This window comes from Pinus tabuliformis, chromosome 8 (assembly GCF_031772625.1).
Source record: "Pinus tabuliformis cultivar Carrire ecotype Pingquan chromosome 8, CPIR1, whole genome shotgun sequence".
NCBI classification, from domain to species: Eukaryota; Viridiplantae; Streptophyta; class Pinopsida; order Pinales; family Pinaceae; genus Pinus; species Pinus tabuliformis.
The window spans coordinates 891,491,280-891,508,685 of NC_142294.1; the positions used below are offsets into that span (position 1 = coordinate 891,491,280).

The 17,406-nt window shown below is 38.5% G+C and overlaps 1 protein-coding gene across 3 annotated transcripts in view; it reads left to right on the top strand.

Annotated features, from left to right (window-relative positions):
• LOC149238415 (U-box domain-containing protein 44-like) overlaps positions 1–17,406 on the top strand; it is a 70,708-nt gene that overhangs the window by 35,337 nt on the left and 17,965 nt on the right. For all 3 annotated transcript variants that reach the window (XM_089373030.1, XM_089373031.1, XM_089373032.1), the window contains exons 2-4: positions 7,036–7,528; positions 7,706–8,265; positions 8,408–8,717. In XM_089373030.1, coding sequence (XP_089229156.1) covers positions 7,036–7,528; positions 7,706–8,265; positions 8,408–8,717 — 1,363 coding nt within the window. The remainder of the gene's footprint in view (positions 1–7,035; positions 7,529–7,705; positions 8,266–8,407; positions 8,718–17,406) is intronic.

Sequence of the window (17,406 nt, forward strand, 5' to 3'; positions counted from 1 at the left end):
CGTATGCGAAGCTTGCATTAGAGATAGTATGCTTCTGAAATTCTTCGTACTGTAACAATGTAGATTGAGTTGTTACTTGCCTCATGTAGTTCAGATGTTCGGATATCTTCCACAAAGATTTTGGAGTTTCAAAACTTCACATACATTGAATTGCTAGACATACTTCGATCCTTTTATAAAGATGACCCTTATGAGCTCGGCCTTCAACCTTGAGTAAGCTTAGAAGGGACTTCTTCATCTTCCTCCACAAATAATTCAGATTACATGGCTTACAAATGTTACCATAGGTTTGGATCATGGATAGATGTTATTGTTATTTTGATGTCATCATTGATGTCTTCAAGGAGATACCTTCCATGCCTAGTTCGTATGCTATACATGGTCTTCTTAACTTTTGTGATAATCTCTTGGACTTATCTTGCTCTTTCTTTAGGAAATTCGGATGCCTTTTACTGATCTGACACAGAGACACAAATTTGATTGTAGAAATGGTATGGTACAGACTTCGTGTTGCAGTTCTTTAATTTTTATAATCCTTCAAGTGTTTGATCTTGTATACCATGATGTGTATTGCCATAGGTGGTTAGAAGGTCTTGATCTAATTTGCACAGGTACATATTTTTTTCAAATCGATTCTTCATTGTCAATTATTCACATGAAATCTTGTTCAGACTTTGTCCATAAGAAGTTATAGAAGAGGTCCCAGACTGTAGAGGTACAGTATCACTGTCTCATTCTTTTTGAAGTAGCCTTTAACTTTGATCTTCTCTAGCACATATGTTACAGATCTTTGTATCAAACTTCTTAGATTACTGCTTTAAGTTTTTCTTCTTTAGCCTTGATGTAACTGTTGCAATGATAAGCCAACAACTTGTGATCTTCCAGCTGCCTCCCCTTAACCTTAGCTTTGATACCATGTTGAGAAACCAATGGGTTAGCAAATTAGGTTTGATTTTTCTTTCTTGATAATTGCTTATGAATATTTGTTGGCTTCTTATTTCGTTTATTATGGTTTTTTCATCAAACAATTACCAAAACATAAAACATGAAGATCACAAAAGACAAAGAACACAAAGATGTAGGCTCCAAGCCAGCGCAAAACCCCACAGGGGAAAACCCCACAAGGGGGAAAACCCAAACAACTCCTCTTCTTATAGAATCAGATCAAAGTGAGATATCCAAGACCCAAGACCAAAACTAAGACTGCCACATAGATCCCAAGTCAGCCCTCCACCAAGTCCTTTTCAACAAGTCAAATTCAACTGAGTCAATGCTGTTCAAACTTCATCAAAACTGGTAAAATCACAGAATTCAGACTTGTAACTTCGTCCTGCAATTTCGGACTTGTAGTGCTGCCAGATTCCTCGTAAGTGTGAGTAGAAGCAGACTAGAAAACAGAGCTTTCTCTTTCTTTTGACTTCTCCTTCTCTCTCTATTGACTTCACATTCTTTCCCTTCTTCGCTGGTCTTCTTCTCCTTTTTAGCATAGAGATCGATGATGATGAGTGAGTGAATGATTGCTTGAGTTGCTCCTCTATATATATCCAGGAGGTCGAATAGGTGCCTCTCTAGGTCGACTTGTCCAGGAGGGCCGACTTGGTATTGTGGATGACAAATTAGACTTTTTGACACAAATAAAATTCTTTTTTCCTTTTTCTACAAAAGTCCAAATGGGACTTGACTCAAATAACTTTCTTTTGACTCACGTAATTTCTGATTTTGACTTAAATGACCCTAGAAGCATGAAGAACATACTTTGACTATGAATAATAATAATAATCTTTTTCTCTTTTTTTTTTTTTGTTTTTACATGAAATACAAATTGATACAAGTACAGTGATAATTATGAAGACCGAACCTAGTTTTTTTTTCCAACAGTTTCAGCTATGTTGCATGAAACATCAAAGAACCCGGCGTTTTGGGACGTACCCGTACCCGAAACTCCGAAACTTGGCCGAAACTCGGCAAAAACTCGACCATCATGTAATCATATATTAGAGTTAATATAGACTTCTTTTTCCTTTTAAATTGTCATATATGGGCCTTATTCCCTTTTTTTTGGCAAGATAATGTGTTATTCACTTATTTCTTTATATATATATTTTTAGATATACATATATGACGTTTCCGCTGACGTTTCGGCCGACGTTTCCATTTTTGGGAGGTGACGTTTCTAAACGTACCCATTTCGGAAACTCTGAAACGTTTTGGTGTTTCGTGCAACTTAGAGTTTCAGTCTCATTGATAGATTGTGCTTTTTGGTGATCTTTAAATTGACTTTCGTACTTTAGTGGTTCTTTCTTTTAGACTTTAACTATAAGCCTCCTTTACCAAGTTGTGGAATTGTGTTGGTAATGGTATTATCATTTATGTTGTTTTGGGGAGTTTCATTTTTTTCCATTAGCATGTGTTCAACATTGTGCTGTTCTTGGCCTCTTATCCATCTTTAGGGAGGATGTTATTCATAGGGCTGACCCTGTATTGAGATGGGTATTTTATTTTCGCTTATCCTTGACCATGCTTTTGAGTTTGTTATCCAAACTTCAACTTTCACTTGTATTTTAGCCACCCATATTCTATATTTTGGCCAGCACCACCCGTTGTGGGGAGCTACGCATTTATGAACCCTCTCTCATCTTGTATCTAGGCTTCCTTTTGAGTTGTACTCTTTTAGGGGCAATTGTGTTGGGTATTTACACACCCACTCCCCTGTTGTATTTTGAGCTCTCTTAGTTGTGTTCTAGCTCTCAAGTCATCTTTGATCTTTCTTCCTAGCTTATTTTCTCACAAGGGCATCTATGTTGAGTACATAAACACCCACTCTCTTCTTGTTTTTTTATCATTCTTAGCTGTGCTCAAACTCTTTTAGATATATGGAGTTGGGTCTTTCTACTCTCATTTCTGCTACAATTGATCTTCTTTTTGTAGGTTGGCTAGTTTGGGAGGCACACCCACCCACGAGGTTTCAAACCAATGATCTTCACACAAGGAGTGCCTTAATAGTACACCCCTGTCATCAACTGTTCTATGCCTTGTGGGTCTGCTATGATTGATCTTATTAGAGTTGGGTACTCTCATTTCTTCTCTCTTACAAAATGTTCCTTCTAACATATCTTTAGATGGGAAAATTAGTGGGATTATTCTTCTAGTAGAAGTGTAGTATGGCTTGGATATGTCTTCTCACTCTCCTCCATTGGATGAGTAGGTTAGTAACAATGTTTTCTAGCAAGTGAGCGGTCTGATGGTAGCATTATTTCAATAGATGAGTAGTTTAGTGATCAGAAACCTCCCAAGGATGAGCGACTCATAGTTGATCCCTATACAAGATGTTTCTTCTAGCACTTCTTTATTGGATGAGTAGTTTACTGTCCTAGTCTTTCGATTGATGAGCAGTTTGGTGGCAGCTTTCCTCAAATAGGTCATTGGGTTCCACCTTTGTATTGAGTTGGGTCATCACAAACCCACTCTCTCTTTTTCCAACTATGATTGACACTACATTGAGTTGGGTATGCTTGCTCACTTTTGTACCTTCTATTGTATTTATGCCTCTTCGCAACATTACTTTATCGATGTATAGATTAGGATTATATTCCCCTAGATGCTGAGCAGTTCAATATTGGCATTTCTTCAAGAGTTGAGTAGTTCTATGATGAAGATGGTTGGGTATTCACAAACCCTTCCACTTTTATATGGAGTCAGGTCATCACAAATCCTTCCACTTCTATATGGAGTCAGGTCATTACAAATCCTTCCACTTTTGTATTGAGTTATGTCTTCACAAACCCACTCTCTCTTATGATAGCTACGGTTGCCCCTCTCTTGTGTTTGGTAGGTCCAATCCTTTTGTACTTTATCATCTTTTTACCCCATGATCAGATTAAAGGGGCTGGGTGGGTATTGAAGTGGTGGTAATTTTCACTTGTGATTACTTGACATTATGGCCGAACACTCTCATTATTGTATTACTAGGTTTTTCTTTAATAGTTGACCTAGTCAACATTATATTATATTATTCGAGGTGTCTAAGGTTGAGCTAGGCATTTATGCGGGTCCATAACCCTTTGACGGGGGAAGGCACCCCACCTCATGAGTTGTGTATAAATACACAATCCTGAGTCCTTTGTAACATCATTGTGGATTTATTAGTGATCGATTCCTTCCCCCAAGGGCACCATATTTCTTGTTCTCTTGTTCATGGGTTCACTTCTCTTTATGTGATATTTGTGTTCCAGGTATATGTTGGATTAGGGTTTTCTAAAGTGTTCTTTGATAGCTACATTTCCCCCTCTTGTGTTTGGTAGGTCCAATTCCTTTTTACTTTATTATCTTTTCATCATCATTGTTAGTTTTGTGGTCATCATCTCCATCGATTTCTTCCTCTTCTCTGCGTTTGTGCTTGGATGCTTCTAGTTCTTCCTCATCAGTCGTATTTTGACCTCTCAACACCACTATCACAATAAAAAATGGAACCAAAAAGATAAATCACATACCCATCATGCTTCTTGAGTCTTGAGAATAACTTGCTGCCTGCAATAGAATGATGGAGAAGGAGAAATAGGAAAGAGGAGAAGAGAGCATTCAAGCATCAGACATAGTAAACATATTAGTCTGCAACACATGAAAAAATGTTTAAACTTTAAAAACAAAGTGCCCCCCTTTTCATCTCCGCAGTGATGGTTGAATGGAACTATAGCAGCCTTCAAAATCCCTTCCAAGCACTCACAAATATTCTTCTCAACAATTAGAAAATGATTCATTCACAAATATTCTTCTCAACAATTAGAAAATGATTCATTCACAAATATTCTTCTCAACAATTAGAAAATGACTCACTCAAAACCCAAGCAGAGGCGAGTGAAATGAGAAATAGAATGAGAGCAAATATAGTGAGTGGAACCCTAGCCATGCCTAAACCAACATTTTGGAACCTCTTGGAACAAGCAAGAGAAAAGCTAAAAATCGCGTTCATGCATGGGATCGCTCAGCGAACATTTTTAAGCTCTTGGGAGTCTTCCGGGGGCATTTTGGCAAGTGCCTAGGGAGCATTCAGGGAGAGCTCAGGGAATGAAGCTCCTTGAGCGCTCCCTGAATGCTCCCTATTTTGGCAGGTAGTGTATTTTTAAGAAGGGAGCACACTCCCAAAAATTGCTTCCAGAAGGGAGCGTTTCCAAGGGTGCTTCCTAAAATGCTCCCTCTGGGAGCATGTTTCAGAAGCAAAGAGAGGGGTTGGGGGTGCTCCCTTGCAGCGCAGGTCCAGATTTGTTTTTCATCTTTTTATTTGTCATTTATGTAATTGATGAATTAACAGTCACCTTATAATGTATTGAATATCATGCAGAATTATGCTGGCTTTGATGTTATAAGTTTATTTCTCATTTTTGGGAATCTGTATTTAGATCCTTTCAGCCAGATTTGTGGACTTTATCCTGGGCAGTTCTCTTTTTGTGTCAGCTTCTTTTTCCTTGTTCTGGCTTGCGAGTCAGTTTGTCTTTTTCTATCTTATTTTAATTATCTGATATCCTTCTTGATAATTTTCTTCAAGTTTGGGGTTTCTTTTGAGGCAAGTTGCCATAAAATGGCCTAAGCCATGGCAGATCTTGCACTTGAAAGGGATGTTTTAATAGTCCAGCTTTTGAGTCCATGGGAAGCCCTCGAGATAGAAATGATTCTGTCCAACAAATTTTTGCTTGAGCTTTGTTCAACACAATCTAGCACACGTGAATAAACCTCCTCTGTTTCTGCTATATGAGCCTAGATATCTGCACAGAGGGTTGCTGATTTCTCTCACAACGTCTTCCTTCCAGAAGTGAAGGGGAAATTTGCAAGCCTCATCCTAATGGTATTGGTTGTAATAGTAAAGATGGATCTAATCACAGGGCTGTCTAAAACTATAATGAATATGTATGTACTTTATTATGTTAAACTTAAAAGTTAATGCGCATTTAACTTGGGTCCACAACAGAAATAAAGCATTGTTAATAACTTTTTCCTTATTGCATTGTTGGTGGGTAAAGTTTTTAGTGGCATTTAAGATGAGTAATCCATTTGGTGAACAAGTCTGGAAAAATGAATGCCATGCACAATATACCGCAGGGTATGCCTATTTTTTTGTCATGCAATGCCCTCTTTGCGTCGTCATGGTATAATATTTTTATCAGTGTTGATGTTGGCTGTAATGCTTTTACTAAATGGTACAAATATGACTGGGAATTGTTTAGTGAAACAGTAAAGAGAAATAACCAAACATCTTTTAGGAGAAAATTCTCTAAAATCTTGACCCAGTTAAGCATCACTTCCAAAAGAATATGCTGCATTACATAAAAAATTGTTGATCCAACAATATTCTTCGCATATCTTTTGAGGAAGTTGTTTTAGTGGCTGTACTTGTTATGACCTTGCCCCCAGCAATTGTTATGAACATCACTTGGATACTATCACTGTAATACTGAAAACGAAATTGAACAAATAAGCAAATCAGATGGTAGAATAAAATGCCATCATATTTTCTATCTGAAGGAATGGACATCCATACAAATCCGAGGTTCTTTTTGTTCTTACTGGATATTGGTCTATCTATTGGCTGCTTCATCCTCTATCATGAGACTGGACATGGATGGAGGCTCTGAAGTCTGAACCAAAGTTTGCCTTATGGAAATTGTGCATTTAGAAATACTGCTTCAGTTTGTTATTTGGCATTTTATCTGAAATTTGTTACTTTGGCATCTATATGTAAAGTTAAAGCTGTGGAGCTGAGATCATTTTATTTCAAGGGTGCTTCTATTTCTTGAAGAAGTACAGCATTTTGAATGATAAAGCTAATTCGATGGGAGCAATTCACTTACTGCTGCAGTTGTTATTTGGCAATTCATCATAAATTTGATACTTGGCTTTTTTATGTAAAGTTAAAGTTGTGGAGCTCAGATCATTTTATTTCAAGGGTGACTATATGTCTGGAAGAAGTACAGTAGTTTGAATGATACAGATGACTTGATGGGAGCAATTCACTTACCTTTGTTTATCTGTATTTGGCTGTAGAAAACTGTTTCTCAGATGCTAGAAGTAGAATTGCCAACAGTAGTTGTTCTTGGGCAGTCCCTGTTGAGTAGATTGTCAGAGGTTTCGGGCTTTGCACGCAATGTACCAGTTGAACAAGACATTTTTTCTCAGTTGGCATGCTTCTTGGAAACCATCTCTATTATTGTCATAGAGCTGCAAAAAGGAAGAGAAAGTTCACCTTTAATAAGTGGGATTTTGGAGGCATTATCAAGAGATGTCGAAATTGCCAGCCAACTAGTACAAATAGGTATCAACAAGAGTCGATTACAATTGGCTATTCAAAGAAGTAACTTAGTGAAACAGCTGGAAAATGTGGTGCATGATTTGGGTAGAAGCTTGAGCCTTGTTCCTTTGTCCAGTGTTCAGAATGATGAAAACATAAAAGCTCTTATCGATTCTGCTTCTCAGCAGATGCAAAAAGCTTATTTTCATACCACAGAAGTGCAGAGGGTATCTTTACATTCACAAGAAGGTAGATTTGAAATTTTACAAGCTGTGAACCTTCAAGAAAGGGGATTAATTGGTGTTGAATACTCACTTGTGTGGTGGTTTTCCACAAAAATTTCAAATTTTGAAATAAACTAGAAATTCATAAAGCTACGTGTGTGATTGTTTAAGACTTATGCTCTTTTTTTGATGGGTTTGACAGGGAACATGTTGAATAAGTGGGACTCAGGCTGTGACCATGGTAGCCAATCAGATGACAGCCGTCATTATGAACAGAGACATATTGAGCCTCTGTATGAAGCCTTTGTGTGCCCTTTAACTAAACAAATTATGCAAGATCCAGTTACATTAGAAAATGGTCAAACATATGAGAGAAGTTCTATTGAAAGGTGGTTCAAGGAGTGTCAAGACAATGGAAGGAAACCTGTTTGTCCAATGACAGGGCAAGAATTGAGGAGTACAGAATTGAACCCTAGCATAGCTCTCCGTAACACCATTGAAGAGTGGACGGGCAGAAATGAAATTGCTCAAATTGATCTTGCTCGTTCTTCCTTGACTTTAATGAGCTTAGAGGAAGATATATTATGTGCCTTGAAAGATATACAACATCTCTGTCGCAAAAGTAGAATCAACAAATATCGGGTACGTAATGCTGGGTTGATACCTATGATTGTTGAGCGGTTGAAAACTGGTGTTGAGCAAGTGCGCTGTCGAGCTCTTGAAACTCTTTGTGTACTAGTAGAAGATGATGAAGACAATAAGGTCTTATTTTCTCTTACTTTCATGCCTTCCATCAAATTAATAAAAATCTAAATCTTTCTGTTTCTCATTTGAAAGAGGCTTTTTAGAGTACATAAGCTTTTGATTATTAACGTGTGTTATATCTTGGCCTGTTTATTTGTAGGAAGCTATTGCTGAAGCAGATTACATCCGTACCTATGTTAAATGTTTATCACGGGAGCTTTCTCAGGAAAGGGAGGAAGCAGTATCTTTGTTATTGGAGCTTTCCAAATCCCAGTCGTTATCCGAAAAGATAGGTTCTGCAAATGGTGCTATTCTTATATTAGTTGGAATGACTAGCAGCAAATCTGAAAATAATGTGGCTGTTAAGAATGCTGAAAAAACCCTTGAGAATTTGGAATTGTGTGACAAGAATGTTCGTCAAATGGCTGAAAATGGTCGTTTGCAACCCCTTATTAAACGCCTTGTTGAAGGTAACTCCTATGCTCTTGTTTCTCTAGGTGGCTACCATTTCCTAAGTCTCTTTTTTATTCCCCTTCATGCTACTAAAGAGAATAAAATTACCCTTTTTAAGCATTGCAAGTGACCTGTTGCATGGGAGGCTTCTTGTATTTTGAGACAATTTCTTTGGATTCTATATTTTTGTGCTCTGCCTAGTGCCAAGATTCAAGATGATATATGAGAAAACATTTAGATATAAGTTTTTGAAATTGTTAGGTATCAAGGTTAGTTACTGTTTGCTTTGGATTCAGCAACTCTCTTGACTTTGTATGGATGCTTGAGTTCATGATTGTTCTTTACATGCTTATTTGCTTGCTACTCAAGACTGGATTTATTTTGCAGCTTGGTTGTGATTGTAATCATTCAAGAATAAATTTATCTGGCTTTACTCATTCTCTGTTAGAAGTGATCATTTTTCCTGTCTTCATATTCCCAGCTGATAGTTGCAATGGCACAAAAAAACTCACTCTTACCATATTATCTGGTGGTAATCTTAAAATTGGGCTGCACCTTTTAATGGGTTATACTCCAGTCATATCTTGAATTAGCTTGGGGATATTTCCATTGTTTGTACCCATCTCGAGTATACTGCTCCCTGGATGTTCTTTTGAGTTTTACTCTTTCATTTCAATCAACATCCCTAGTTTGTAATATTCCCAATAGGAAATATCTTAAATGACCAATAAAATATCTGAGTTTTAAGGTTCCCTTTCAGTGTGAGAATTTTGTCAAATACATCACAAGCATACTGCTGTAGGTGTAGTTTAATTTTTCCTCATGTAGTGTAAACACACAAGGGCATATATAGAGAATAACCAACTTTAGACCAGCAATTGATATGTCATGCAAACTCAGAAAATGACTTGATTTCCATGATGAAGTATATCATTAACCAACTGGAAGTGGTGTGATCATCAAGTGCACATTTGGGAATTATTTTCAATAGACAGTATGGTGTTTTTCATCAACAATTTGATAACAAACTCATAAAGAACTACCACCAAAATTAGAGGCAAAATCTGATTCTTTCATTAATAACAATATTCAGAAAATTACAAGGCCACAACAAGATAACACCTGGGAAGCGCTCCACATTGATGAAGAAATCAGATTTGACAATTCAGCCCCTTAATTACCAGCTGCTACAGGACTGATATTCCTCTTAAGTACACTGGAACAAGCTGCTACAGGTCTGTAAATTAAGCCCAAATGAGGATCTTCAATTCTGGAACTGAATGATAGTCAACTCAAGAGCATTCGGCCCTCCTTATCTGAAGTGTATACCACAGTTCCTCAGCAATCAACCACTAGGCCCTCTTGGATTTTCTTTATGTGCTGGTACCATGCGAGAAATCGGCCTCCTTTTTAATGAATGATTCAACCCTCCTAAGGACAGAATTCACTGGCCTCAATTACCCCTGGAAATTTGTGGAGAAACTTGATGTTCAGTCCTTCCTTTGGAGTGGAAATAAGCATGAAGCTCTTGGCCCTCCTTGAGAGTAGAAACATGGCCTCAGACTAAGAAGATCAGCCACTAAAAAATGCTCTTCAGCTCCGCTCCCAAATCTGGAAATGTATATCAGTCAGCAATACACGCTAAACTTGGTCCTCCTTAAGATGAATTCTACCAGCAAGGAGGAGGGATGAATTCGGCCCTCTTGAACCCCTGATAAACAAACAATTTGGCCACCTCAATTGTTGATGTAATTCAGTAAATGACTGGCATGAGATTAAGAGGTTTCTCCTTCAGCAAACTCGCCTCACCACCTGCAGTAAACACAAATGGAAGACCTGAGTGATCTTCCCCAAGAGCTAACTAGGGTGGCACTCGAAGTCCACCGAAATTAGCTTGAGTTTCGCTTGAAACTCTTGAGGCTTGCTTGAGCTCTTTTCAATTGTCAATGAGATAGATAGAATAGAATGATTTGCAATTGAGTCCCTCCTGTATTTATATTTCTCAATTGAGTCTCCTTGTAGCTTCTAGATTCTCCTTTTCCCCATTATTTTATTGGTGGGGCCCATTTCCCAGTAGGATTCTTTTGCCACCATTTTAAATAAAATAATCATTTGCCTCTTTTCTCAATAAAATATTATTTTGCCGCCATTCTCTAATAAACTAATAATTTTCCTCCATCCTCCAATAAAATATTAATTTGCCACCATTCTCCATTAAAATAATACTTTGTTTCCCTTCGCTAATAAAATATTTCTTTGCCACCATTTTAAATAAAATAATCATTTGCCTCTTTTCTGAATAAAATATTATTTTGCCGCCATTCTCTAATAAAATAATAATTTTCCTCCATCCTCCAATAAAATATTAATTTGCCACCATTCTCCATTAAAATAATACTTTGTTTCCCTTCGCTAATAAACTATTTCTTTGCCGCCATTCTTCATTAAAATAATAATTTCCGCTTTTCTCCCACAAAATAATAATTTCTCTTTTTTATTTAATATCACCAAAAAATGGCAAAACTCAGTGAATTTTGCACTCACAAAAATTGGGAACATTACATAGTTCTTAAAATTTCGCTGTTGATATCACTAGGAGATGGGATGATACTTCAAAAAGAAAATTGTTGAAAAAGAAGTAAATGGTGCATTGGAGCTGCTGTAGCCTGTGACAGTGATGGCTGACAATTTTTTATTACAGGCAATGCTTGCTTTCTGTCTAGCCTTTTCACTTTCCAGATCTTTTCTTTCTTTTTGACCTTTGAAGGATAACCAGTAACAATGATGTTTCATCATCTTTAGATACTGCTTAGAAAGTTTGCTATTGATTTTATTCGGGATAGGCCAAGTGCGATTTACTAGCAGTTTCTTTACCCTTGGGATCTTTTTAGCTCTGCTTCTTTTCTGCTGGAATGTAGTGTTAAACAATTGATTTTTCTAGTGGTGTTTCTCTTAGCTTACAGATTGGTTTTTGGGTTGTTCAAACTTCAAATCTCCAATATCTTTTTTCAGAGCTTGGTTTTTTATTTTCTCCAGTATTTTGAACCCCAACTTACTTTTCTTGTCCTCTTCTGGTTGGCTCCTGAGGGCCTTTCTCATGCTTTCATGGTGGTTGATTGAATGCCAGGCTTTGATTTTGATGCAGTTTAGGATATAATTCCTTGCTTTGCCTTCTATTCCTGATTCAGTGAACCTTCTCTACGACAGGATTTTATTTTTCTTCCTTTCCCGTCCTCTCACACAGGTTCAGTCTTTAATTCATTATCTAGATTCTAGGGTTTATCTCATTGTATTCGTTAGTCCTTTTTGATCCTTATCTAGATTCTAGCTATTTTGGAAATTTCTTATGCACTCCCACATTGCCATTGTAGCTTCCTGTACTTTAAAATCCTATTGACCTAGATTGGATGTATGTTGATATTAATTTAATTTCTTATCTATTCTTGTTCTCTGAAGGAAGGAAATAAATTTTTGAGGGGCAAGAAGGGGCAAAATGCTTGTGACAATAAGAAATTCTCTGCTAGAGAGCAAATTCTTGTACTCTAGGATCTGATTCCAAATGAATCCATCTATTTCAAGATTCATGTCTTCTTGAAGGCCCATTGTTCATTTTCATGGATATCTGTGCACAGAAGGATGCTCCTTGCACAAAAGGATGCTTCTCTAGGGAGTTCAATTTAAGAACATTTCCAAGTGGTTTTGGATACTTTTGAGAACATCATCATCTTGAGAATGTAAAGGAGGTTCGGGAGTCTTACCCATGTTGGCATAGTCTCAAAATATCTAGCAGCACGGTCGATGTTAAGATACTAAGGTGTTAGGCAAAGAGTAGGGTTTCCCTAGCTAGGGATCGTTCTGAAAGACAAGAAGTTTGTCCTTTAAAGAAATAAAATGACCCATGGACAGTTGGATTGGGCACCTTGGGCAGGAAAGACTGCGAAGTCAAGAAGTTTCACAATTGCAAAGCTCACTAGTGTTGAAGAATGCTTTGTGCAATTTAGCAAGAATAAATGTGTAGTAATGTAATTCAACTTAATATTTCAAAGCACACAATTTAACAGAAATAGAGCAATAACAATAAAGATGCCCAATAAAGAAATAGCCCAAGGGGTTAGCTCAACTGGTTGTTGAAAAATGTGTAGTAATGTAATTCAACTTAATATTTCAAAGCACACAATTTAACAGAAATAGAGCAATAACAATAAAGATGCCCTATAAAGAAATAGCCCAAGGGGTTAGCTCAACTGGTTGTTTTCAATGTGGTTGGGCATTTGGCTAGTTCCATTCCGCAGTTGTATGGTTCAAATCCCCTTGGATGAGGTGCATTACCCTACATTGATAGGTTTACTAGGGATACCATCCACAAATGTGGGGAAGCATCCCCTAGGTTTCCTTGCAAGGATTTCCTTGGAAAAAAGTAAAGATGCCCAATAATAAAACATACCTAGATATTTAAGCATTGTGTTTAGAAAGAACAAAAGATTTCTTATTTGTCTTGTTATGCAAAATAGGAGAGAGCATTCAAAAATGTCTAAAGCAACTCTATACAAGACAAAATATTTAAGGCTTAAATTTGTACACTTGCTATCACCATTGCGGAGTATTCTACAAAATTGAGCATCACCTCTATGAAGTTGTGAAGCTATTACCTTTGCTCCTAGCCTTGTGAAATAATGTTGTGGGTGCTAGTTGATCTAATGCATGAAGGAGAAGTGAGAAGAAAACATAAGAGAAGACATTCTATAATGCTAAGATGATGAGCTACAAATGATCTTTGATATGATATTTATACATTAGCAAGATCATTATAATTTTATACAAGGCGGCCTGAGATGGTCAACCTTGGGCATTGTGTTCAGGTTGATCACTACTTCAAGGTGTGAAATCAATTTGGTTAAGGGATGGCTTATTTGGTTAGTTTTGACAATTGATTCGTACAATAGCCCTGTTGATGATAGGGTCCACTTTCATTCCCTAATGTGTTTTCTACATGGTCTCTTTTCACTGTGAGTTGGAGTTGGAGGTCATTGACAGGGTTGAATCTTTGGGCGATGATTCTGGCACCAAATTGGTGTTTACACTTGGCACAATGTAAATACTAGTTCTCTTGATGCAAATTTTGTTGGGTGTATGAAATGCTACTAAAGAATTAGTGTAACCTTGGTGAGGCCTTAGCATGAGCTAGCATTGGTGCTTGGTGTAGTGTTAAGAGTGGCACTCTTGGTGTTGTAGTGTTAAAGGGTTACATGCAGATCAGATGTCCCCACCTTGTGAGCTGTGGTCCCCATTGTATTAAAGGGTGAGTGAGTTGTCATGTCCCCATTTTTATTCTTCTTTATAGTACAACCAGGGTGGATTTCTAGGGCAGGGGATGGCCAGGCAGTGGAGTAGGTTTATGTGATCAGGGGTCTCGATGGACTCTTGAGGAGTTTTTATGGGATTTGATGGCATTTGCTTGGCATATTCCATCATCCGCATAGTTTGCCTTTCGTTCCGTCGCATTCCGACAACTTTCAAAAATCAACGTTATTATTGGGCATAACTTAATTAATTATGCTCGAGGTGGCATTCTGGGGAGATTAATTGATGGAACACCTCAGTGTAATAGCTTGTTGGAACCGGAACGAGAAGATCTACATGATGTGATGCTAAGAAGAGACTTCCAGTGGTCGAAGAGAGTATGGTGGCCGATTTGCTGGCACAAAGGTCAAAGTCGTGGAGCTAGAATCAGTTGACTAATTAGAGTGATGGTAGCAGCTAGAACGTCGTGAGGGGACCACAACTGCAACTCCACATAAAATATCTTGGCTAGAATCATAATATACAGAGGCGACTGCGCTGAACAAGGAGGCCGGAAAGCTCGTTGTAGCAGATCAATGAATAGCAGTTGATGTGATGCATTAACAAAAATGCTGAGATTCAGAGTCACGCATCGATCTATGTAATATCTCGGTACTCGTGGATCCGTTTGCACACAGGAGGGGTGTCAAATCGTGGCCCACCGTCAATCCATCTGTGCATGGGAGGTGTGTCGAATCTTGACCGTTACGTTGATTGACTGTAGTTCCATGGGTTCATAATTGCATTGCTCGAGGAGCTGCACCTGACGGATAGGATTCACAGTGAACCAGAGGCTACATCTCTGTACGTATCCGCGAGGACAAGGTGATTCTTCTGGGGCTTGAGCCGCAAGGAGATGTATGCAAATTGAAGCCAAGTTCAGTGAATAATGAAGCCGAGTACGTGCCACATTTATGATGCAAGATACTTGCAGGGTCATCATAATTATTTCGCATAGCAGAAGTGGTTGACTGCACTCCTCTTGAGGACTGGGCCTAACATATTGTAGTTGGTATCAGTATTATTTTGGGACAGGATCGTCTGCCATAACCGAGTGTATCTTCAAAGGGCTGAGTACCTATGCAAACAACGAAATGTCAATTTTGTGATTACATGAGTTCAAGGGCACATTTGTGAGTGGCGTCCATTTCTGACACAAAGACAAATTGGAGTGGTCAAATTCTTAAAAGGAGTTGTCCAAATTTTATTGAAAAGGCCAAGCAAGATCTACTGGGCGTAATTTCTCTCTTATATATGCCTGAGCATGTTATTTTTCTCTCAGCTGGTAAACACATTCTCCTGTCTACAGGTCGTATTCATTATTGGTGGGGTGTCCTGGCTTGAGTCAACTGTTGGCGAAAATTGCTCATGACTTGATGTTGTACACGCGGAGATATTTGGCACGGGTCTCAAACTCACGTCATTGAAGTAAATGGGACGCAGAAATCTGTTTGACGTGATCACAGAGCCATCACCCACAGGCAGAATCACAATTGTGGAAGTTTGAAGCTGATGATTTAGATTGTTGGAGCAAAAGCTGAAACATCTTAACTCAGAATTCAGGAACATAAATTGTCTCCAAAACCTACAGGCCGAATTCACTACCAGTGACCAATCTGTTCCATTAACTTGAGGCTGTTACATGAAACATGTTCTTATTTCTATTTCCCTTGAGATGTTACTAAAGTATCTTTGTTGTTACTCACTACTGTGCAATCCTATCTTCCTTGTTGATCATTAACAGTAGCATACTTTGTTAATGGAAGACATTTTCCAACACTCTGAAATTGGCAAAAGCACACCTACAACTGACTATATACCTACTGTTTGCAAAATTCCACAAATAATAGGGTTTATTTCCTTAGTCCCTCAGATGTTTGGTACAACTAGTATATCCCAGTATTACAATTGTTATGCCAGAAGCCCTGTAACTTCTCATGCTATGTAAAAGATATATTGCAAGGGTGGTGTTAGAGTATAAAACCATGTTAGGTGATTGAAGTGTCATGCTGATAGGCCTGAGTAGGTATTTGTTATGCTAGTGTTGAGTCAGCTAGTCACTATTGTGTATTTTTGTTGTGCTATCAAAGTTATACATAAAACAACTTGATGTACCTGTCATTATCTTGCAAAAACATGGATCAAACCTTTATACATTCCCTTAATAAACTAGCAGCAGAAATCAGCAGGCCCTTCTCAAAGGGGCTCGATGCTATCCTTCACAAAGAACAACCAAGAGATGTGCAGGAGTGGCAGGAAAGAGGACACAAGATTTTTGCTCTTGGGACAGATTTGAAGCACATGAGGGTCACATGGAAAGTTCTCTTCAAACTTGATGAACTAGATGCCCTCCTTTCCAAAGTGAAACAGTTCGAAGGGAACTAAAACCAACTATGCTTTCTTTCATACAACACAAATTTGGGCTCTAAAACCAACTATGCTTGCTCTCATACAACACAAGTTCTTGGAGGAGCCTTGTGAAGGGATTAGACTTCCAGTTGCATCTTGTCTCATTAACATCATGAGACTAACCGCTCCTATAGCTCCTTACAATGATGATGTTATGAGGAGAGTTTTCAGATTGATAGTAGAGACTTTCCAGGACTTGGACAACAATGCAGGCTCTACCCTTGGGAAGAAGCTTGATATTGTAGGAGGCATGGCCATGACTAGGACATATGAGACCCTGTTTGATCTGGAGTATGACAATTTGGTCCTATAGATGTTCCAATGCTTCTTCAGCATTAGGAAACGTCATCCTGACAGAATCATAACGCACATGTAGTCCATCTTGTCCTCATGTATGAGAGGTCGTGATGCCATTTGTCGGGAGTTGCAGTCTCGATTATTGTCTGTTTGGAGGAGAGAGCAGTTGGTCTCACTTGCTAGTTATGAGCTAGCAGAGAGGTTGGTTGAGCAGAACATTGGGCTGTTCAGGAGGGAGTTGACCAGGGAGGAGCAACTCAATATTGGGGGATCATGCAACAAGAATGAGATGAGGAGGAAGGGACTTTGCTTTGTCTGCAAGGGACCTTGGGGACCTAACCACTCATGCTTGAGTGATGCTGGGGAGCTGATAGAGGTAGAGCAGGAGGAGATTCCTTCTGACTTTCAGGGCGAGGACTCTTCCTTGGATGAGTCCATGGGCTCATCCGATGATACCTTTGAGGAGCACGAGCAGTCATGTGGAGTTGATGTCAGTAGCCTAGATGTGCATCCATGTGTGGTAGAGGAGTATGACGAGCAACTGATTGTTCCTAGGAGGGAAGGAGACCCGGGAGCAAATGAGCGACTGGTGATTCAACATAGGGAGCAGGAGACAGATGACACACCTAGTGTGCGGGACGGGCCAGTGTTGCAGAGTTA